Consider the following 25,641-nt stretch of genomic DNA (forward strand, 5'->3'; position numbering starts at 1 on the left):
TTTTTTCCCGTTCCATTCAGTCAGTTCTTTGAACGTAACGTTCTTTGTGATGATGGTTACCGAGCACTGTAACTGGAACCAATCGTCATTCTATTTTGATTATGATATTATTATGCAATGATGATTTATCATTAAATTCAAATTAATAATCGAAATATTATTATTTTATCCAATAGAAGAAAGAGTTCTTTTGAATAATATAATTAATAAAATATAACGATTGTTATTCAACTGATGTTAAAAACACAATAACTAAGACAACATATTGTCATTTCAAAGCAAAATCCTAACCCCCTAACCACCCCTTTTACATTTGAAACATAACTCTTGGAAAAACCTATAATCCCTTCCAGCATATTGCAATTTCAAAGCAAAACCTTAGCCCCCTAACTTATCTTTTCACCTTTAAAATATCAAAAAGCATAATTATACCTGAACCCTAGCCCTTTATAGCATATTGCAATTTCAAAGCAAAAACTCAACCTACCCTTTTGAAACATCATTAAAAATAACCTAAAAAAACCCAACCCCTAACCCTTTCACATTCAATACTTTAGATTTCTAAAGATACACTTTAGATAACCCCTAACCTATCCTTTACCTTTGAAACATCAAAAAACATAACTCTACCTGGACCCTAGCCCCTTCTAGCATATTGCAATTTCAAAGCAAAAACCTAACCTCTCCTTATGGAACATTATTAAATAAAACCTAATCCCTAAGCCTTTCACATTTAATTCTTTAGATTCATTCGTCATCTTTAGAACAAAACATAAACATGTGGTTCATTTTCTAGAAATAAACATATCCATTTTATGATGCACAAGTTGAATCTTGTCGGCACGCAATCAGCTGGTATAATGAGGTTCACGTTATAATGGCAGCATAGGAAAATACAACGAGCTATTGTAGTAAACTATAGAGCGGCTGAGTGGCCACTATTCCTGTTACGAATTGAACATTCAATCAAATCAGTTATATTTAATAATAACTACATTGAATTTTTATTGAACATTTTAAATGAATGTATTACAGTTGTTATGCATCCATAAAATTAACTGTTTGAATTGCTTTACTTGAAGCCTTAGTTACATTGTTGATACTGCTTAGCCGTACAAGTGCTCTACAAGTTAAAAAGCCATACCGTTACTGCAAAATTATGATTTTAGAGATTGGATTTTTATGTTATTTCGAACAAATAATTCGAAAAACCAGTTTATGTTGAAGTTTCTTTTACTTATTATCTACAATATCTCCAAGTTCAAAACAAGAAGGCAAAGCATGATAGGTACGGTAGTCAAAAAAATAACAAACTAACTTGAGGACGCTATTGGACGGTAATATTTCTGTCATATTCAGATCGTATGAAATAAGCAAATACCTTAAAGATTATCTCTTTAAGGTCTTTGGAAGTAAGTTGTACGAAATCATCTTTTCATGTCATAGAACTATTACCGCCTAATACCGGCATAAAATCACACATTTAAAAACAACAGGCATAACATGATCATACATATAAGCTAATGTCTATCTATGTTCATTCCAGTCAAGTTTGTATACCATCATCATCATCGTTATATATATCACTAGCAGGTAACCCGTGCTTCGCAAGGGTTTATTTTAAAACTTGACATAATGAAATCCAGAAGAATTGAAAATAGGCCTATAAGAATCCTCGGTTGATTAAGAATTTATAAGCAGCATTTCAAGTAAATCAGCCCAGTAGTTCAGACGAGTGATGATGCGTCAAACATAATTTTCCTATACTACTTTACACCTGTGTATAATCCAGTTCTTTAATATAAAATTTTTTTTAAATTCTGACCATATGATTTGGTGATTTTTTTATGAAATCGTATGTACTATTAATGAAGTTTGAACATTAATTTTGAAAAATCTAGAAGGAAAATTGAAATTTGCGCTTCCAGGTGCATGAGATTGATATTTTTAGAATCTATGTTCAAAATTAGGAGATCTGAATCATTCCCGTTTTTCCGGTATGCAATCCACAAGTTGACATGTTTTGATGCAAACAAATGAACAAACACAACCTTACTCTCTCTTATTATATAGATACTATTATAGTCATGGTCTCTTTATAGACCTTGATTATATTATTTTATAATATGTAAAATAGACGTATACACTATTCTGGTAGAATGTAAGCTGTATGTCCAGTCTTCATTTTCAACAAAATAGCATGCATTTATTTCACATACCATTATAATAATATTCAAAATAATATATTCTCTATTATTTAATATAGTTGTTTACTTTGTGAAATTTAATATACACATTTTATATATATCTAGTTGGACTACAAATGGGTATAAAAGAACCAACGAAAGACGAACAATCTAATAATGATTTGTTATATTTATAGTTAATTGAAATAAGTAACATTCTTTAGCACCAAACAATATAAATTTTGCACAATAGAATTCCATAGTTATTAGTAAGTACATGAATTTAGTACCTAGTAAAAGGCTATAGTAGGCTACTCTTTAAAAATTATTCATTTTTAAGAGTTTTAGTTAAATAGAAGGTTACTCAGTTCAACAAAACATGTTTATAATCTATTAAACTGGGTTTACACCAAAGTTATTAACAAAATGTTAATAGCTTAATCCCTATATATATATATATATATATATATACTATTAGATTGAACATAACTTATCATACACTTGATGAACATAATATCTGTTTGTCAAGTTCCGTTCAATGTAATAGTATCCATAAGGATTAAGCTATTATTAACATTTTGTTAATAACTTTGGTGTAAACCCAGCTTTAGGCTATGAATCAAATCAAAGTCAATTTATTTTCAAAGACAAATTACAATTTGTATAGGCAACTTCATGAGAAAATTACATAAATTACTACATAAAAAACATATAATCATACCACATAAAAACAAGAAATCATCATATTATAACGTCTTACAAATTCTCCATATTAAAGGCAAAATATTCATCATTAGTATAAAAACAGGTTTCTTATTAGAAAATCCTTAATGTTAAGTTTATATTCACTCACTAGTAAGCCTCTTTATATGTAACGGTAACTGATTATAAAACCTAATTGCATAAGCCCTAAAACTGATATGACTAGATTTATACCGACAATATTCGTTTCTAGGTTCAACCTATTTCTTGTGTTGTGCGAATAAACATCAAAATGACTAGACAATGAGAGCAAGTTAATCTTTATAAATAATAAACATTGAAAAATAAAAATACACGGCAAACACATAATTCTCAATCTAACAAATAGCGGTTTGCAGTGCTTAAGGGGAGGAGCATTACCGTATACATGGTTCTTATTACCCACTCTTTTTTGTAACACAAAACGTGAATGGAAATCACTACAATTGGCCCATAATATTGCTCCATACAAAAGATGTGAATGAACTTAACTATAGTAGACATTTACTAAAAAATTTTGACACACTATTTTTTTTCAATTTTTCAATTCAATTCAATTTATTTATCCTTTTTACAACATAGTTATTGTACAAAGTAGTTATGACATAAATAACTTAAAACTAAAACAAAATAACTTAAAATAGCAGGTTAACAAAAACACGGAAGGTCCCTGCAAAGGCAAAGCCTGTGCGCAGGGGCCGAGTGTTACAAAAAACTACAGAACCAAAGTGAAAGCATAAAACAAAAATATAAATTATAAGTATGAAATTTGTATAATAAAAAATCTCGAGAATACAGACAATTAACAAGAAATAATGAGCTTATTTAAGAGAAAAAAAGAGTTGAAAGGTGAACAGTTACAAGAAATCGAACAAATCAGTAGAGTTATGCGATGTGATCCATTGACTTATTTCGTTAGAAAGATTTCTGGTCAAATTGTTAGAGATAAAATGATCAGGTATTACGTTAACAAGTTTATGGACAATGTAATTGAACTGCCTTCTACAAATGGATAAAACTGATGAGATTCGAAAGTGATGGATGAGGGACGAAGATTGTACGGTGATAAATGGAGATTGAAAATATTACTATGCTTATTCATGTAGATTATCAAGTTTTTCGTGTGAAGCTGCCTGACAGTCAGCACATTCAGTTCCCTGAAAAGATTGTCACTAGGGAAACGTCTGGGCTTTCCAAGAATTGCCTTTAATAAGGTCTTCTGAATAACAATTATCTTATTCAAGTGATTCATGTAGGCAGCGCCCCAAACGATAATCCCATATTGAAGAAAAGACTGGATGTAAGCACAATAAACCAATCTAGAAACGGCTATGTTACTCAATTTACTGATAGTGTAGAATTTGTTGATCCAGTGTTTAAGCTTATTACAAATGACATTGATGTGGACATCCCACCGAAGATGTTGATCAACAGTGACACCCAGATACTTGAAGAATTTTTCTCTACCTAGTTTTGGACAACTACAATCTGATGAATCTGAAAGGTTACAATCAGGACTATGAATATGAATATGAGTGAGATCAAGCGGCAAACCAACAACATTCGGTGAAAAGGCTAAAAATACACTTTTCTTTGCGTTGAGGGTAAGAATATGCTCATCTAACCAGGCTTTAACAGTTCTCAATCCAGATTCAGCCCTATCTTTAACCTCTTCCCATGAATTACCAGTAAATATTAAGGCGGTGTCATCTGCAAAAGCAAGTGTCACACAGTTCTCAATATCAAGTTTGATTAAATCATTAATGTAAATGAGAAAAAGGATAGGAGATAGCACCGTGCCCTGTGGGAGACCAAAATCACTCAAAAGTCTAGAACTAGTTTTATTTTCTAAGGTAAGCTTTTGATGTCTATCACTCAGGTAACTGGTGAATAATCTGAGGGGTACACCACGAATTCCTAATTTCTCCATCTTGTTCAGTAATTTTGAATGAGGAATGGTGTCAAAGGCCTTAGCTAAATCCAGGAAAATGGCTATTGTTTTCTTATTATTAGTGAAGTTATTGGCAATTGTTTGAGTTAAGAGAGTTATAGAATCAATTGTATTTTTGTTAGTCTGAAAGCCATACTGCTGTTTATGAATGACCTCGTGTTTGACTAAGTAACCAATTAATCTAGACTTGATTACTTTTTACATTATTTTTGAGAAACCACTTAACAGGCTGATTGGGCGGTAATTGGTTGGGTCCTTAGGATCCCCCATCTTATGAAGCGGTATAATATTAGCTAACTTTAAACTAACAGGGAAGTGCCCTTCTAAAAAACAACGGTTTATTATTACTGTTAATGGTTTAACAATGTGTGGAAGTATAATTTTCAATGTTCTATTGCTTATTTTGTCAATTCCCGGAGCAGAGTTATTGTTGAGAGAGTTAATAATAGCTGATATTTCACTTTCGTTTGTGGGTGATAGGAAAAAGGAGCCATGACCATTTACAGAAGAGTTCATGAACAGATTACCATCAGATGCATTGGGATTATTACTTATCAGCTTTTCAGCGAAAGTTTTACCTACTTCAACAAAATGACGATTTAAGATGTCTGCATCAATTTTAGGAACAACCTTTTTACGGCACTTACCCAATAATTCATTCAACGAGTCCCAAACTCTCCTAATATTGTTTTTATTCTGATCAATCTTGTTTTTATAATAGTCGCATTTACACTGTTTTAATAATTTATTAAGCATATTTCTGTAAGAGATGTATTCGGCTTTTAATATTACATTAGAAGGCTGTTTAGAGAGCTTTTTAAAAAGTTTATCGCGTTTAGCAATTGCCACAATAAGTCCCCTGGTGATCCAAGGCTTCAAAGGTTTTAATCTATGTGGAATATGTACTTTAACTGTAGCCTGTTCTACATGGGATGAAATCTTGTCAGTCAAAAAAAGCATTTGATCATCCAAGTGTAAATTAGGGCTTAACACCTCACTCCAATTTTCTTTTTGAATAGAAGACAATAATTTATCATAATCAACTTTATTGTAATAATTAATAGGTTTGTCAGACCCATCAATATCAGCCGCAAGATCAACGTGAACACTAGTACAAAAATGATCAGTTATATTAGTTTTCATAATAGAGCTGATAACATTATCAGAATTGAACGAAGAGTTCTTGAAAAAAATGTGATCGATACATGATTCAGTATTGTTATAAATTCTTGTAGGTTTATTTATGTAGGATTTCAAACCATTTAACGATAATATTTCAAAATATTCACTGGCTAAATTAGTATTTCTATTCAAATGAATATTCATGTCACCAGCAAATATTACGTTGGATTTATTCCTTAGATTTAACAAACAGTCATTCAAGCTGTTCAGAAAAATATCAACATTGGATGAAGGCGATCTATAAACAGCGATAACAGTTATCTTTTCGCTAATTCCTGGCACTTGAACATCCAAACAAATAGAGTTGGCTTCATTAATCTCACAATTCAGCTCATCTACAATCAAGTTACTTTTAAAAAATATACAGATTCCGTTACATTTATTGATTTTTCCTATTTTATTAATTACTGAATAACCATTTAGGTTAAAATTGAATTCATCATCATCGACCACCCAAGTTTCACTAAGAATTATAATATGAAAGTCAATTGAACAATTACTTATTACGTAAGAGAACTGATCGAAGTTTTTTTTCAAACTTCGAATATTTAAGTGGATTACATTAAAAAAAGAGTTGCATTCTCTATTACCAAACAACTCAGTTCGACACTGGAAAATATTCTCAATTTCAATAGTATTGTAACATTCGAGGGAAATATGTTCGTCAACGTCATTGACAAGAACCATACTTAAAAAAAGTAAGAAAGAAGAAAGAAAGAAAGAAGAAAATGGAAAGTTAAGAAGATATGAAAAAGCTTAGAAGAAGCCAACATATGCACGTTGAGTCTCCACAATCTTATCGTAATGATTCATATTAGAGAGAGAAAAAAGATGACCATATCTGATGCAAATAAAATCAATTATAAAATAACGAAACTACCGTAGTTACCTCGGCAAAATATGAAAACTAAACTTAGAAATCCTAATCTCCAACCAGACACTCACGCATCAAGAAATCCTGATTACTAATAATAAAAAGATGTTTTATAATGAAAATAATAATAAATAAGTATTATAATAAAAATAATAGAAGCTTTATAATAAAACTAATAGAAAATACTCGTTGAGTAGTTTAACAGAAAAATCAAGACACCCAGGACGCGAGCACAAGTTGAAGAGAGAATAATAAAGAATTTTAAATACTAGAAAAAAAAATGAATTAAACAAAATTGGCTATAGATATAGATACCTTAATCATGTAGTAGACTAGGGCACAAACACTCACTCACTTTCATTCATACGAATGCGAGCTTTGGAGAACTGAGAGAACGTTTTCCCATTCTTTTTCCAAAACACAACACCATCTCGACTCCACACATTTTTAAATCCAATCTTGATACACAAATCTTTGAAAAACGTACGTCTTTTCATGGTAAGGTCCTCATGAATGGAGAATCCCGTACCCTTCAAATTTCGTCTGCCCGTGATGACTAAGTTTCGCTTTTGGTAGCTGACAAATTTGATGAGAATTTGTCTGTGAACCACACGAGTAGAAGACGAGTCATCAGCAGCAGGAGGGTGGAGGTGGGTCGGGCGACCGACACGGTGGCATCTGTCGATGTCGTCCGGGCAGATTCCCACATTCAGCTTCTCATTCAGGAGACTAACGACGGTGACGGTAACATTCTCACCTTGAACCTCCGGAATACCCGAGACACGAATATTATTTCTTCTCGAGTACTGAGCTAGCTCGTCTAGACGAGAATCGAAATCCTCCTCCAGCCTTGCGATGTTACTTTTGAGGGTATCCACCTCACTCGCGAGCCTCCTAGTCTCGTCAGCCATAGCCTCGAGTCGCCCGTCAAGTTCGGCAAGCACCTTAGCGCTAACCTCGGCAGATAGGGCAGATAGTCGCTCGCACAAACGCTCCTCCAGGCGGGCAGCAATCTTGTCAACGAAGGCTTCGTTTGACAGCAGTTTTTCAAGGGCGGCTGCTATCTGGTTCTCTGTTGTCATAGCAACCGGGACGCCGTCTGCAGAATGCGGCCGGGCCTGGCACTTCTGCTGCTTCTTGTGTTGCTGCTGTTGATGCTGCTGCTTCTGCTTAGCCGGTGACGGAGCGATAGCCAGGTTCTTATCTTGGTTCGAGATTTCATGTCGAATATCAGTATATGCTATTTAACTGCGTAGGAATCAGATGTGAATGAAAAAATGATAAGGTAGATCTGTGACAAATGTAATAATCAACAGATATGCCAAATTTCAATAGAAAATACGGTTAAAAATCCACTCAACAAGCACTAAAACTGGGAGCTCAACTACAAACACGTCAGCCTTCAACCATTTCTTATCTCACACTATTTTCTTTTTATCTTTTCAACATAAAAACACCTCTTGTTACCTTGCGTTGGGGATAGTGCAGTCAATAAAATAATGGCAATATATACAAACACATACCAAAAAAATTGTGACTGTGGGAACTTTTTGAATGATGAATGACTTCATTGACATTCTCTACACAATACAAATAAATAATATATTAACAGTGTACAGTTGAAATGTTTAATAAGTCTAAATCTATCCAACTCGACTGTAGTTTCATATGCAATTCAATTTGTAAGTAATATCACAAACAAAATTATGAAAGTCGACATGATCCAGTCTAGCCTACTCCTATAGACCTACATTTATATTTTGTATCCTCAGTCGATTCTGAACATTCTAGAGGTTATTTCAATGAGATAAAAATATTCTCACACAAACCTCATTCAATTTTCGTAAAAGTACCAATTGTAATGATAATTTAATATTGATAGAAATCAATCTGAATAAAAAAACACATCTATTCCTGCAGTCTGCAGTGGCAGACCGGCTCTTCTTGAAATCTTGCCTTTCTCTGTCATGGCTGCCCTTAGTTGGCCGTGTAACACATTGAGAGCGCTGTAAGCACACCAACAGCCACTCTATAGTTTACTATTAATAGCTCGTTGTCGACGACAAACTGGGAATGAGTCGCTGGAGTTCCGCTGAACCGAAATATTCTTAGTACGAAATAGTCTTAGTTAAGGAGCTATAAAGACTGGGTACGCGCAGTCGCCATTTTGAGTCATAGCATAGCATTCGTTTCAACTGTTTGTATTGCTTTGCTTCGACAGTGGTGATAATATTTTGATATTTTTAATAATTCTAATTCATCATGGTGGGGTGCTCGGCACCAAATTGTGCCAATAAAACTGAAAAAGGGGTTCGCTTGTTTAGATTTCCTACAAATGAAAAAAGAAAGGCAATTTGGCTTCAAAATTGCAGACGTGATAAATGGAACCCAACATCAAATTCCAGACTTTGTGAGGTGAGTGTAACTTAATTTATTCTTTAGATTTTAAAGAATTAGAATAAAATTATTTCATAAAGCATTGTAATGTCCTAATTAAATTTTGATAACTTCATTATTCAACATTAAAAGTAATGATGCTTTCGGTTCCCAATTTTAAGGTTATGAATTATTAAATTAACCTAGTTCAAAAGTTTATTTGTTTATTCCAATATGGTAAATGAAATATTATCACAGGATGAAAATAATACTTATTATAATTATACTTGATATTGAAATCTGTGAGAAAACATCTGCAATTAACTTTTCAAGATATCTTAAAAACATCCCATCATTTGTTTAATTGCATAATGAATAATTATAATGCGTCCCACAGGGATCGAATCTGGGGCCATTGCTTTTTATAATTATGACAAATGATATTAGAGTGAGTGTGGATAGTGAGCTATGCTGATGACACATCATTACTTTCTTGTGATGCAAATCTGGATATGTTAAGGGAAAGGATGGCTGATGCTCAAAACGACATTTCTTCTTGGTTTCAGGCAAACTACTTCTTATTAAATCGAGAAAAAACCAAGTCACTTATTTTTAATTTGAAAAATATAAAAGATGAAATCACTTCAGCTAAGCTACTTGGTATTATTCTAGATTAACAAAATTAACATGGACATTCCACATTGACTGGTTATGTGGTCGGCTCAGTAGAGTGGTTTTTCTTATTAGATGACTGAGAACTCTTGTTCCTCAGCAATATTTAAGAACTTCCTACTTCGGGGTTTTCCAGAGTTTAATTCAATATGGGCTTATCCTATGGGGTGGAGCAGCCAATACTAGTAGGATGCTGCTTCTTCAGAAAAAAGTAGTAAGGCTTATGGCCAATGCTGACAACCTCGCTCATTGTCGTCCAATATTTGTCTCATTGGAGGTTATGACTGTGTTCAGCCTGTACGTCATGCAACTCCTGGTCAGGGTCAGGGACGAGTTGGATGTTCTTGAATGTAGGTCTGAGATAAACGGGCATTTTACCAGACAAGCATGTAATCTGAATGTTCCTTTTGTCAGGCTAAAAAAACTTCAAGGACATTATAGAATATTATCAATCAAGACATTCAATAAGCTGACTGTTAGTGTGAGAAATATGACGTGAAATATGACTCAAGCCCATTTTAAAACTAAAGTTAAAAATCTGCTAACAGAGAACCTGTTATATAATGTAGAGGAATTTTTCAATTTGCCCGTCGATGTAGTGAATACTTATTTTGTGTGATGATAATATATATTTATGAAATGGCTCAGTAGTTTTATGGGATTTTATTCTTGACGACACCTAATGTACATTAAATTGTATTTATTGGTGGATTAACGTATTCTATTCTATTCTACATAACAAATAAATAATATCTGGGAATTTGGAAGCATAGGCAGATGGTAGATTACACTTTTGCTTTATAATAATACAGGTTGATTACCTTTCTATCCTCAGCTGTTTAATTCCAATTTTATTCTATCCAGGACCACTTTGAAGAAAATCAGTGGGAGCTCCATCGAGCAGATGAGTGGAGAAAGTTGAAGCCAAATGCTATTCCAACTTTATTTAATGTTCCGAATGCACCAAAAAAGCTTATATCAACAAGGCGGTCAACTTACAAGGTAGGTGCTAATAAGTTAAAGATTTTTTAATTTGATTGATTTTCTTTCTGAGGGTTATGCCCACATGATCTCTTAGGCTTGTGCGAGGGTAATGAGAGGGTAATGACTGACACGTTATCACATTCTCCAATGAGTTATCACTTTCTCCACTCTGATAATCCTTGAATTTTAAGCCTGATAAGCTCAATAAAGTTAGTTTGTGTAACTGGTTTTAAATGCTCATTGATGAAAAGTTTATAAAATTTCAAGAGCTGTATCTCAATACATTTTATGCCTACAATAAACATCTTGGCATGTATAATAGTGACTATCTTTTGCTGTTATACAGAGCATCTCAAAAGTACAAACCCCAGTACCACCAAGGTATTCTCCACGCAAAAACGAACAAAAAATCTCATTTGCAAAACATCTAAATCTTTTTCAATCTGCCACGTGTAGATCCCCTAAACAGGGTTCTGCCCCTTAAATTTTTCAGGTTGGCAGTCCTTGAACCTCTGAGTGAGTGATCTGGCAATTGATGGATTGGACTGTTAATGAATTTAATTAGTAATTTCAGATCCTTCAATGAATTAGTCTCTGAATATCAAATATTTACTCAAATAAATTATGATTATTGTTAAACGATGTTTATATGAACACATAAAAAAGATTGGAATGAAACTTTTTTTGAAAATAATATAGTCCGCAAATGGTGAGAATAGAATATGGGGGCCATGCTATATAGACAAGTTTAGCATTGCATGAAACAATTCAAGAATAAATTGAGTTCCAGTGGCTAAGGAGCTGAAATTATTTTGCGTGGTTTTTGTCAGTGTGTTATTTCCGGTATAAGCGTTTTTCACAGTGCGCAAAACATGTCCATATAACATGGTCTTTAGACAGTAGCAGCAGCAACTCAGAGTAAACAAGCTGTCATATAGTTGTACAAAAATGACTCATCATGAAACTTCTTATTCATGAGTGTGACTGTCTCCATAAAAACCCTGTAATATTAAATTCTGTATGATACAATATTTTTCAGGACACAACCCCTAGTGAGATAGCTGTAGGTGCTACAATCACAGAAAATGAAACTGCTAATCTTGGTGTAGGGAATGGCACAGCATTATCTCATGAGGCAAGTATAAAACAAACGTATAAAACTGCTCTATTACCAAATAATTAAAAATGTCAGCTTTTAATTCAAGGAAAATTAATCTTCTTCTTCTACATCTAATATACATTTTTATATTCATCATACAGAGTGTTGAATTGTGTGGACTTTCTGTTGTGGCTGTCACTTCAGATATGGGGTCAAACAACAGATCAATGTGGCGGACCTTGGGAGTGCATGTTAATCGTGAAAATAGGAAGACATCATCAAAAATTGGTGAAAATGAAATAGAAATAATTCCTGATGTATGCCATCTTCTGAAAAATCTGAAGAATGCTGTTCTAAGCAACGGGCTGTTTCTACCACAAGAGGTGGTTGAAAAGGAGGAGCTTCCCAACAATTTTGTAACAGGGAGTTACATTGTAGAATTGTGGAGAAGAGAATTCGGTGGCAGCAGAGAGATCCGGCTGTTGCATCATCTACAGCGGACAGATGTAGAGCCCACTCATTTTTCTAAAATGAATGTTGGTTCTGCAATGAGATTTTTCTCATTAAAAACTGCTGCTGCATTGGAAGTTGCTGTGAAGTTGAAAATACTTCCAACACAAGCACTAACCACTGCCTTTTTCTGCAGGCTGATAAGTCTGTAGGTTTTCAATAGTTAGTGCAAAAATTTCAAAAGCCAGCATCACCTTCCGCAATAAAAAATTGAAGTTTGGTGTACTGAATGAAGTTATTGAGATTTTTCAAAAGGTAGTCATAGGTGATGGTTGGAAGCCATTAAATACTGGTATAATTATGGCCAGTTTGTCGACATCATAGTTCCTAAGAATATTCTGGTGACGTCATAGTGACTAAGAATGTCACTGCATGTGTATGCGCGTGCGTACGTTGCCCTGTGACGTAATGTACTAAGACTATTTCGTACTAAGAATATTTTGGTACACCGGTGACGTCAAAATGACGTAGCATACTAAGACTATTTCGTACTAAGAATATTTCGGTTCAGTGCACTCACACAACTTTCCTTGCCGTTATGAAAATTGATCACCTGACGCTAGTGTTCCCGCGCATCTCAAGTCTACTATTCAAGTATTTGAGCCAGCAGCTGGTGACAGGGCAATAACGCTGGAGACACACATGAAGTCCGCTATCTCTTCATAGTGAATGATTTAATAGAATCAACAATAATTTGCAATTGAATAATCACATTTTCTCGAATTTAAAGCTTATTTTCAATTTTAGGTGAAAATGTTACTGAACATTAATTGTAGAGATTTTCATGCTCAATCTACTCCACTTGATTTGTTTTGTTTCAATTGTATCTGAAGCCTGATAATTGGGAATCTATCTGCATTGATGGGGCGGAGCTCCTGAAATTTTTACAGATATGGGACTTGTGGCAGTTGATAGAGCTTATCGATGACTATTTTAGGTATGAATTTGATCAAAATCGTTGGAGCCGTTTCCGAGAAAATTACGAAAAACCCTGTTTTTGACAAAATTTTCGCCATTTTAGCCGCCATCTTGAAATGCATTTGATCGAAATTGTTCGTGTCGGATCCTTATAGTGGAAGGACCTTAAGTTCCAAATTTCAAGTTATTCCGTTAATTGGGAGATGAGATATTGTGTACACAGACGCACATACACTCATACACACACACACACACACACACACACACACACACACACCACACACACACACACACATACAGACCAATACCCAAGAACCAGTTTTCTGGACTCAGGAGACCTTAAAACGTATAGAAATTTAGAAATTGGGGTACCTTAATTTTTTTTGGAAAGCAATACTTTCCTTACCTATAGTAATAGGGCAAGGAAAGTAAAAATGGCCAGTTATTACAGACGTACCAAAGTGGAACAGTGATAAACAAAATGGGTCTATTCCTATTTTATATCTCTCATTTTTTGGCAGTTCTGAACCTGTATTCCTCTTAGTTTGTAGTAACATTAAAAAGGCTGAAAAGTAAAAAGGCCTATAGAAAGTGTTTATTATAGGAGTTATCATTAGTTTTAGTAATATTCTTTAATTGGGGAATTCCATCATATTCAGGGAATAAAATTTATTTATGAAAACATAATATCATTTTATGATAAATATTTTTTTCTTAAATCTCCTTGTAGTATGCAACTGTATTGGAAACAAATCTAAGATATTTATAGGCTCAGAAATAATATGCTCAGATCAGAGAAGGTAGTCAATTTGCGTTTACCAATTTTATGGGTTAGTAATTCTAATTATTATTATTGATTATCATCCTGGCTCAACTCAACAGAAAAATTCTATTGAACAAACCGTTGACTGCTTGACCAGTTACTCGAAATTGATAGTTTAATATGATTAATAGAATGGAATACTATTTATTACTTATACAAACGTTTATATTATATTGAAATAAAATTATTATCTATATTAATTATTTTTTGAAAGAGTATGAATACTTTTATGAATTGAGCATTTATAAACAAGCGAGTTTTTAATCAGTAATACAAGCAATAACAGGAAAACATGTGGACTGTGCATGTGGAGTCACATGGAGTGTTGTTGTAGCCTTGAGACGCATGCAAGGAATTGTACCTTCAGTTTTAAATTGAATTCAAAATACTGTGATTTTTCTTCTGTTCAAGAGTTAGTAGTTATAATGTGAAAACTATTAATTCTAATAAAGTTTTTGCTCATTCAGTGTTGTTTTTATTGGTTGGAGTTGTTGTTTAGTTGTGAATTGAGGTTAAGTTTGTTCAATGTTGTGTATGTTATTCAACTTCATTCATTTATTTACAAGAGTTACAGAACAGAGTTTACACTCTTATCAGTTTTTTCTGCGAGTAAACCGCTTCACGCACACGACAAGCTAGATCAAAAAAGAAACCTAGTTTGTCGTCGTCCCAGTTTGACGAAATAGCCCAATTTGTCCCATTTTTTTTTTTTTTTGGTTTTGAGTGTTTCAAGGGCTGGTGGTTCTCTGTGACCCCCCTGGGTCGATCCCCATTTCACACTGACGACAAACTGGGCTAACGACAAATGCGGTCAGCGACAGATTGGGTCACATTCCTGAGCAGACCCAGTTTGTCGTGTCATGAACCTACAATTTCGGTCAATTTTCATTCCTGCACCTCCCGACAAATTTGGTCAGCGACAGAGTGGGTCACATTCCTGAGCAGACCCAGTTTGTCGTGTCATGAACCTACAATTTCGGTCAATTTTCATTCCTGCACCTCCCGACAAATTTGGTCAGCGACAGAGTGGGTCACATTCCTGATCAGACCCAGTTTTTCGTGTCAAAAGGGAACAAATTAATGTGGTCGATTCACATTCCTGCACAAAGTAGAAGATTCTTCTTCTCTGTGATTCCTGCACCTCCCGACAATTGTGGTGAGCGACAGAGAGGGGTACATTCCTGAGCAGACCCAGTTTGTAGTATCAAGAGGCGACTGCTGTGGTTGGAAAAATGACCCACTTTGTTGTCAACCCAGTTTTACCCTATACCAAGCTGACAGGGTCCACAAAGTAGAAGGAATCTCTGTGCAGGGTCACAGAATGGAAACAACTGTCAATCAAACGCCTATCCTACCAACGATTTTTACATGGCACAAATACTATAGTGCAGTCCATGTTATAATGTCAGTATTTGATCAACATTGGACTTGCTATCCTTGTCTATCATTCGACAAAGCAGATAGTGCTATACTTTTCTAGCTCCGCAACGCTACCAGATCATTATTTAACAATGTAGAAATATAATCTGGCAAGGCAGAGAATCAGCAACACTGTTCTCCTATCCTTTTCCACTGCCATTATAGCGTGGACCTCACTAAAGACATGTCACATGACCTTAGGAAGTTCCAATCCTGGTCTTCTGATTGGCTTGCAGCAGTGAACGAAATCCGAATCAGTAAAGTGATCCAAACATCCCATCAATACTATAGTGAGGTCCACATTATAATGGCAGTGTACGATTGACAATACTGTTGCTGTCCTTTTCTATCATACAACAAAACAGGAAGCACTATCTTTCTCTCACTTTGCAATGTTGTCTGTTTGCCAGAATAATATTTATATTTACTTTTGACAGTGACTGTACAAAACTGAACAAACAATCTCAGTTGCCTTTTTTTTAATTCTAACAAAATACTTGAGTACACAAGTCGTATAATTGATTTAAAATGTATTTTTGAAACAATGAAATAATTTTAATGAAATAATTTTTAAACAATGAAATAATGAGGAACACAAATTAAAATACCTGAAATGACATTTTAAAAGTTGATAACTAACTATCCTAGACTTCATCCATGCATCAGTTAGCCTACTCACTTACTTACTTACTTACTTGATACTTGATACTTGTAGATATCCCACTAGTAGCGCGACAGCGCCGTGTTCATCATTGGTTGCTTGGTTGTTATTAGTTGGCCCTGCGGAACATACTGTCATCATAGAATTCCTGCAGGCTATAGTATGGCCTTTGTTGTAGGTGTCTCTTAAGTAGGTCCTTGAAGGCGCCTATGCTTTCAATATTTTTTATTTCTTCTGGGAGATGGTTGTAAATCCTGCTGCATAAGTATCTGGGCCCCTTTTGCACCAGTCCAGTTCTCACTGCCAGTATATGGGTGTCATTATGTCGTCTTGCTTTGTATGGATGTATATGTTGGTTCCGTTGGAAATAGTCCGGTCTTCTTTTAACCATCAGAGCTGATTCAAAGATAAGGAGGGCTGGGAGTGTTAGTATTCCGGTCTCAAAAACAAAGGTTTGCAATGTGCCAGGTAGTTTTCATTGCATATAATTCTAACAATCCTCTTCTGCAGGAGAAGCACTCGTATTGCACTATGGCTGCTCCCCCAGAATGTTATGCCATAATTCATTATGCTCTGGAAGCAGCCATAGTACACCTTCATTAGTATTTCGGTGTCGAGTAAGCTTCACAATCGGCCATCATGTAACAAACTGCAGTAAGTTTTTTTGAAATAAGGTCAATGTGAGTCTGCACTTCAAGTTGTTGCTGATGGTAACTCCTAGATATTTTATATTTTCATCGACCTTTACACTAGATCCCTCAAGTCTGAGAAGAGGTGTTGAATCATGCTTACTTCGGTTATAGAACTGCAGGGCTCTAGTTTTCACTTTGTTTAGTATTAGACTATTAGCATGGCACCAATCACTCACATCTACCCGTATAAGTTAGACCTACTCATACTGGTATAAATAATATTGAAAAGTTATTTCAGGATTAATCCATTGAAATAATTTATTTAAAATAGGATTTCTATTTTTTTAAAAAGAAATTTGGTTAGAATACCTACCAAATAACTCAATTTCTGTTGTTTTGAAATTCAGATTGTTGTATCACAGCTTTTTAAATTAGCCGCCATTTCAGGTTCATATAAAAATAAAAATCTGATCTCAGTTATGAAAGCGAATTTTTGAATCAAATTATGATGTAATGAAAAACCTCTGCATTCTAGGCTTTATTGATCAGTAATGAATTCATAACAGATTCAAAATTAGAATAAATAGTTCAACATCTGATAACAGAAACATAAGAAGAAAACACTAGTCATATGATGATTCAATATCATCACATTCTTCCCGTCTTTAGGAATTCAATGAATAGTCTTTCAAATAAGAAGGCATTTTGCGCTCTCTATAAGATCTTCGCAGGGTGCCATCAGGAGGCTCTTCTTCATCACTGAGAGGGAATCCTGTATTTGTTTCATCTTGATTTTCATGATAATTTTCTTGATTGTTCTCAGGCTCTGCGTGATCACTAAGGCTTGATCCTGCATTTGTATCATCTTGATTTTTATCGTTATCTTCTTGAATGCTCTCTTCTCCTCGAGGGGCAAGGTTTTTCAATGATACAGTTCTCTCTCTTCCATCACTAAGCCGTACCTTGGCATATTGTGGGTTGATTTGAAGAATATCCACCTCCTCGACCAATGGATCGAATTTACTTCTTCGTATAGGTACTTTCATTAGGACTTTGTTTGAAGGGGCAAGCCAGGTTGGAAGTGCTATACCATTAGATGATTGTCTATAGTGTCGGAACATCCTATCATGTGGCGTCTCATTAGTAGCCATGCACAATAGGGATCGAATAGAATGTAGAGAATCTGGGAGCACAGATTCCCAATCAGATACATCCAAATTTCTATGCTTCAATGTAAGAGACACTGTGCGCCAAATTGTACCATTTTCTCGTTCGATTTGGCCATTTCCTGGTGCGTTATAAGGTGATGACATGGAAGTGACTACTCCTCGATTATGAAGGAATTCCTGCAGCTCTCTGGATTTGAAAGAGGTTCCATTGTCAGTATGTACATAAGAAGGTAAACCAAATGTGGTAAACAAGTTCACAAGGCACTGAATTACAGTTGATGAATTCATATTCGGACAAGGGTATGCAAACGGAAACCTAGAGTACTCATCAATTATTGTCAACAAATATTTGTTTTTAGTTTTTGATGGAAGAGGACCCTTGAAGTCCACGCTTAATCTTTCAAATGGATGTGTCGCCTTTATGAGAGTAGATTTCAATTTCTTGAAAAATTGAGGTTTTATGGCATTACATGTTTGACATGAAGAAGTCATTTTTCTGACATCCTCAACTGAATAGGGTAAATTATGAGTTCTTACCCAATGAATCATTCTGGTCACTCCAGGGTGACACAAGTCACAGTGTAGGGAGTGTAATTTATCGGTTTGAGTTGCATTACACACTCTGGAAAGTGCATCTGCTACTTGGTTGTCCTTTCCTGGTCTGTAAATTATTTCGTAATTGTAGCATGACATCTCCAATCGCCATCGTTGTATTTTTTCATTTTTATTTTATTTTGATGAGTCATATCAAACATGAATGATACAGAGCGCTGGTCAGTGATAATTTTGAAGAATCTTCCAAGTAAGAAATGTCTCCACTTTTTAAGAGCACACACAATAGCAAAAGCCTCTTTTTCAATGGATGAATGTTTACGCTCACTATCATTCAGCTTCTGAGAAAAGAATGCTACTGGACGTCCACACTGTGATAGGACAGCTGAAATTGAAAAATCAGATGCATCTGTTTCAACCACAAAAGGTTCAAAGTCGTCAATTGTACTAACTACTGCCTTAGAAATCTCAGTTTTGAGTTGATTGAAGTCAGCTATAGCTTCAGAAGTCAAAGGAAAGGTCTTTGCTGTAAGAAGCCGTTTAGCTTTATCTGAATAATTGGATATCCATTTGGAATAGTGTGCAAACATTCCAATTGTTCGCTCAAGAGCCTTTCTATTATCTGGGGGTGGAAGATTGAGCAATGGTTCCAGACGTTCAGGGTCAGGAGAAATTGTCCCATTTTCAATTTTATAGCCAAGCAAGCTTATTGAAGTAAGTGAATATTTGCTTTTTTCTGTATTGATTGTAAAATTATATTTTTGTACTGCATCTAAGAATTTTTTGAGATTCAAATCATGTTCCTTCTGATTCTTACCACATATTGTCACATCATCCAGGTATGCATACGTTTTTTCAAGTTTTTCATTATTAATAACATTATCAATGACTTGCTGAAAAGTGGGTACACCATCTGTCAGACCAAAAGCAAGCCTTCGAAATTGATACAAACGGCCACATGCCTCAAATGCAGTGAAAGGTCGATCTTTTTCTCGTAGGGGTACCTGGTGGTAAGCGCTTTTCAAGTCAATAGTGGTGAATACAGAGTTTTTTGAGACCTTAGAAACAATATCTTCAAGACTAGGGAGGGGATATGCGTCAAGATGTGTGTATCGGTTAATAGTTTGAGAATAGTCTATTACCATTCGCTTTTTGTGATTTTCGTTCTTCACTACTGCCGTGCTACCAATTTTTCCTTAAACGGTTTGAATAGCATTTAACACCTATCAACCTAAGGATAGTTGTCGGCTCCAATGAAATAGATTCTTGATAAACTGTGAATGGATCTATTGCCTATGAATGAGAAATCCAGTTTTCAGAGCAAATTAACTTATAATCTTCAGATGAATTTTGGCAAAATACAGAAATATAGGTACAAAGAACAATAACTTACAAGTCTAAGCGTCTAAAATTACTACCTACGAACTAAGTACTTAACCAGTTTACAGTTGAAAAACAGTGGCTATTGGCTTGGATACAGAAAAAACAAATTATCCACAAAATAGAACACTATAAACTGTTTAAAACTCAATTTAAAACATTAATAAATTCACTTAAACAGACAATAATTCAGAGCACAAAATTACACACACAACAGCCAGCCATGTTTTCAGAAGAAGAAGGAACAGGAAAAGATACAAGCCAGAACAGAGAGACCTCAAAAATTCATTGTCCACGCTACAGACACGTCACCAAAAAATTATAACTTACAAGTTTAGAATTCACATTTTATATTTGTTCTCAATAAAACTTTATTTTGAAACTGTTATTTTAAATTTTTATATATATATTCTATTTAAATAAACTATTTATCTAGTAATTTGTTAACCTGCCTCGGTGACACCATGGAACAATGCAACAAACATTTACGATAATAAATTCTCCGTCAAAAAGTTTGTCCGTCTATTGATGACTCTGACATTTACTATAAAGTTCCATAGATCTCGAATTGAAGATTCGATTCAAATGTGAGAAAAATGTAATATTACAAATACCCCCCTCTTGACATAAAAAAATTTTACTGTTTGAAAATTTAAAGAAAAAATTTACATTGACCCTAATGAAATTGTTGAAATTTAAATTCGAGAACAGTAACAATTTTTTCTAGAAAAACATTACATGTCATCCAAAAATATTGAAAATTATTATAAAAATTCATCAATAGCGTTTGTTATATGTTTCCAAACAATATCTCAAAATATAGAATATCAATATTACTTTTGATTTAGCTTTATAATTTAAAGAAAAATATCTCAACAGAAAGTTTAATATGTAAGAATAGTTTTTTGAAATTGCACATAAATTTAATAGATAGAAAAATTTAATTTTTATTGCATAAAAAAATTTTAGTGTGTTGAATAAAAAAATTATTATTATTTTTTTTTTTTTTTTAAATGAATTGATGAATTGTTACATTTAATTTTCACATAAAATTTCAATAAATCAAAAAATGTTCATTTCTTTCACTATTGACGCGGTTGATTTTATTGATGCACATTTTGGAAAACAGTCCGTTAAGGCACTCAGTATGATTTTCAGTTAAGTGTGACTCCAATGTGATGACGTTAAGTGTTGGGCTGATCTGGATGCACGTAGTGTTGGGCTGATACTTGTAGTCGACTGATGCATATCAAACTCGATACAGGTGACATCTCAGTTAGCATTGCTTCATGTTTGTAGTAGACGGCTGCATTCCAAATTCAATACAGAGTCACATAAATTTTGTATCATATTTGTAATTATACAATGTACATTTCAGGCTTGAAATGACAATGTAATTCGTTTTTTGGAAAAGAGATAGACGCTGCATACAGGATTAATTTAGGTGAGGATTAATTTAGGTAAGGTTTGGTTTTTTGATATTTTCAGCTTTCAAGGTTTAGAGTTCTGCATACAGGAATAATTTAGGAGAGGATTTTTTGAATCAATTCTTTCATGATACTGTGACTGTTCTTCTGAATTCAAAGTTGTGAATGTGAACATGGATGGCAATTACCTCCAGGTAATGTAGTAGTGTTGAAGTTTGAGATACAGAGTCAGCAATAAGCGTTGACATCGTTATTGGCGTATGCTTTGGTGTCGGCATTGATTTTGGCATTGGCATCAGCATTGGCGCAGATTTTTGTTGTTGGCATTGGCATTGGCGCAGATTTTGGCATTGGTGTAGCTATTGGCATTGGCGCAGACATTGGAATCAGCATTGGCGCAGATTTTGGCATTGGCACAGGCATTGGTGTAGTTATTGGTGTTGGCATCAGCATTGGCGCAGATTTTGGCATCAGCATTGGCGCAGATATTGGCATTGGCACAGGCATTGGTGTAGTTATTGGTGTTGGCATCAGCATTGGCGCAGATTTTGGCATCAGCATTGGCGCAGATATTGGCTTCGGCGCAGGCATCGGCGTAGATATTGGCGTAGTTATTGGTGTTGATATTGGTGTTGACATTGGCGTAGTTATTGGTGTAGGCCGCAGCGTAGATTTAGGCGTAGTTATTGGTGTTGATATTGGCGTAGTTATTAGTGTAGGCCGCAGCGTAGATTTTGGCGTAGATATTGGCGTAGTTATGTCACACTAGTTCGAAAATCACCCAAATGTTCTTAACACTCTTCATGGCGTTCACTTGTTGCTGATTTCGAGATTCACATGATAACTATTTCAATGTTAATGTCTGTGCTGTACCTGTTATCTTAAAATGCTTATAAACTAAAAGAAAAACTTGATTAGGCTATCAATACAATCTAATACACATGAAAATTATTTTTAAATATTTATGAAATTGAAATTTGTTAACATCTTATTATACAGTCAGCAATACATAAATTGTGAAATATGGACATATCAATGATAAATTTAAAAAAAATTCATTTTCATCTATTCACTGTTCAAATATCAAAATTTTAATCCATTCTTCAAAATAGAAATAGAATTTCATAACACCCTGTATCATTATCAAAATTGTAAAAAACATCAGATCATCACAACAAAATTAATTTCAATATATATTTCAATAATTTCAGACAATTGGTCTTCTATTCACAATCATTTCATAATATATCTGCATTTCATTATCATTTAATATAACATTTCATTTATAGCATTTATAGCAAGTTCATTTCACATTTATGATTTATCATTCAGGGTTTCGAAATTATTTAGTTTTAATTTTGTTCAAAAATTGTATAAAAAGCAAATTATTTAATATTATTAATCATTGTTTGTTGGATACTATAGTTTATTTCGACTCTTCAATGTTCTGAACACAAACTACATTTCATGATAAAACTTTACTATCAATCATTAAACAAGAAACCATTCAAAACATCAATAATATTTTGCTTCAAAGGCAAACAATATTCATAATTAATCATTATTTTTGCATCTATGGCAATCAACATAAGTAATCAACACAAAAAATATTATCTCATTACTGCCTCTCTAAGTCATAACCTCTGTTATTCCTTCTTTAGGCAATAATGGGTTTCCATCTCAAAAAACAATCACATACCAGCAAAATTCTAATCAACAAACCCCACTAAAAATTCTACATTCACTCCAGCATCCATTTCAAACGATAATCAATCATATCAAAATTTATAGAACAAACAAATTTAAAAATTTTGAAAAAGATATCAATCACAAAAAACTTATTTCAATTAATAATATAACAAAACGTTTTAAATTGAACCATTTATTTTTTAAACTAATTTAAAATTTAAAGACTGTATAATAAGTACAAACATTTCAAGATTATAATACAAAGACGATCAAGATGAAATATGGGTAAATAAGTTCCCTAAAAAATACAAACAAGAGAAAAAGAAAACTGGGTAAATAAATTCCCTAAAACAATACAAAGAAGAGAAAGATTAATTAGAGCCTATCCTACATGTCAGTACTGAACTTTCATGAGGAAGTATATTTAATAAAATATACTACTATGGAATTTACAAAATTCCAAGTATGACTCTAATTTGTTATAATTGTGAGCTATCACTCCCACAAAAACAACTGGTGAAGGAAAAAATAATATGTTGACTATTGTGACTGGGTGGAAAGTTCCTAGATGTCTGTAAGGCAATGTGATAGCAGACTCTAGTATCGGACCACAAAAACAAAAGTATGCAAAAGGTTTTACAAACATTTGATGTTGCAGTCATAAGGTTTTTATATCGCAAACAAGTAGGTCAGATAATCGAGTCCAGCCATATGTGGTTCACGCCCACACCTCTAAAAGAATCACACCTACTTGTCTACCAAAAATCCAAAGTATGGACAGCAAAGAAAAATAAAATGCAAAATGGGTTAAAAGCCCAGAAGAAAACTATAACCTAATTACATATGGCTTATGGCACGATATGCAATGAAAGATGAGAACATGGGACAAAATTGCTCTGAAAAACCTAATTACCTAATATGATACCTAAAAAAAATAGACATGATTAAAATATGTAATACATGATGAAAAAATATACCGCAAGCAAACAATTATTTACACAACAATGGATAGATTTTAGAAAAGTTAAGTTTTATCAACAATTTAAAGATTAGGAAAATAAGCTACTATTTTAACTTCCAAAATTATTTCAGAAAAATACAAATTTAAATGACTATGGACAAGATTGGTTAAGATATGCATCATAGAAGAAATTTACTGAATATTACACAAAGACAGGAAAGAATCGAAAATTGAAAAGATTAAGGGCCAAGAAAAATAGGCTACAGGAAAGAAAAAAGACACAATTATGGACTCTTACCATACACTGCGTAGCGATTATGCTATTCTGAATCCCGGCATAACACAGGATTCCTAATCATTGTGTGTTGGGGAATACCCTTCCATCATGTGATTTACTATCATCATCTTGTAAATAAGCAACTTGAAACAACCTTTGAATACTAATACATCAATGGAAACTTTGCGTTTTGTTTTCTTCAAGAGCATGATTTTATTCATGGGTTCATTTGTTCCAACAAAGCCGTTTTGCCTACAAAAGTAAGTCATGTTCACTTGAGAATGCATAGCATACACTTTTTCAATTCTCAGTTGAAAGTTGAACTCATCAACTTGACTCAAAGCAACATTCATTTTGTTTACATTTTTCCTAACCTCTACAGAAACCTGTCTCATGTAATCATTCACTTTGTTTATAGTTTTCCTAACCTTCAATGTAGCAATATTACTTTCATGATAGTTGACTTTCAGTGAAGACAACTCCCTACCTACTTCTTTACTCAATTCTACTATCTCATTAGGGTTGACTTTTTCAACAACAGTAACTAGGCCTACATTGTCAGAAACTTGAATGAGTTGATCTTGTAACTTAACACTACTAACATCCTGCTTCAATTTGTTTTCATCTTCATGATTCTCACTCAATTTTTCATGTGCATCTTTCAATAGAAGGTTTATACTAACCTGCTCTAGTCTAATGCTAGTACATTCTTGCTTCATATCATCAAACCTAGCATTTTGATTTTTAAACATTTGGTCTAACTTAGCATTTTGCTTATCAAATTTAGCATTTTGCTCATTAAACCTAGCATCTAGCTTATCAAACCTTTGTGTTAAGAACTCTATAAGATTTATATCATTTTTAATGTTTGCCATTTTGTAATATGCACTGATTCATTAAAACTTGATCTCTCTTGAACCGACCTCCCACTCAGCAACAAACCATTCATAACCTATCAAGATATCTATCCACTAATAATTTCTATAACCAGGGATCTATTTTGTAGTTTGAGTCCCACACCAGGGCGTACCATTTGCCATGCTACCAATTTTTCCTTAAACGGTTTGAATAGCATTTAACACCTATCAACCTAAGGATAGTTGTCGGCTCCAATGAAATAGATTCTTGATAAACTGTGAATGGATCTATTGCCTATGA

At 33.9% G+C, this 25,641-nt stretch overlaps 1 protein-coding gene across 1 annotated transcript in view; it reads left to right on the forward strand.

Annotated features, from left to right (window-relative positions):
* Positions 1-9,091: 9,091 nt before the first annotated feature.
* LOC111045871 (zinc finger protein 2-like) overlaps positions 9,092-25,641 on the forward strand; it is a 36,891-nt gene continuing 20,341 nt past the window's right edge. The window contains exons 1-3 of the mRNA XM_039425184.1: positions 9,092-9,349; positions 10,847-10,984; positions 12,006-12,101. Coding sequence (XP_039281118.1) covers positions 9,197-9,349; positions 10,847-10,984; positions 12,006-12,101 — 387 coding nt within the window. The 5' untranslated portion in view covers positions 9,092-9,196. The remainder of the gene's footprint in view (positions 9,350-10,846; positions 10,985-12,005; positions 12,102-25,641) is intronic.

This window comes from Nilaparvata lugens, chromosome 1, assembly GCF_014356525.2.
Source record: "Nilaparvata lugens isolate BPH chromosome 1, ASM1435652v1, whole genome shotgun sequence".
NCBI lineage: Eukaryota > Metazoa > Arthropoda > Insecta > Hemiptera > Delphacidae > Nilaparvata > Nilaparvata lugens.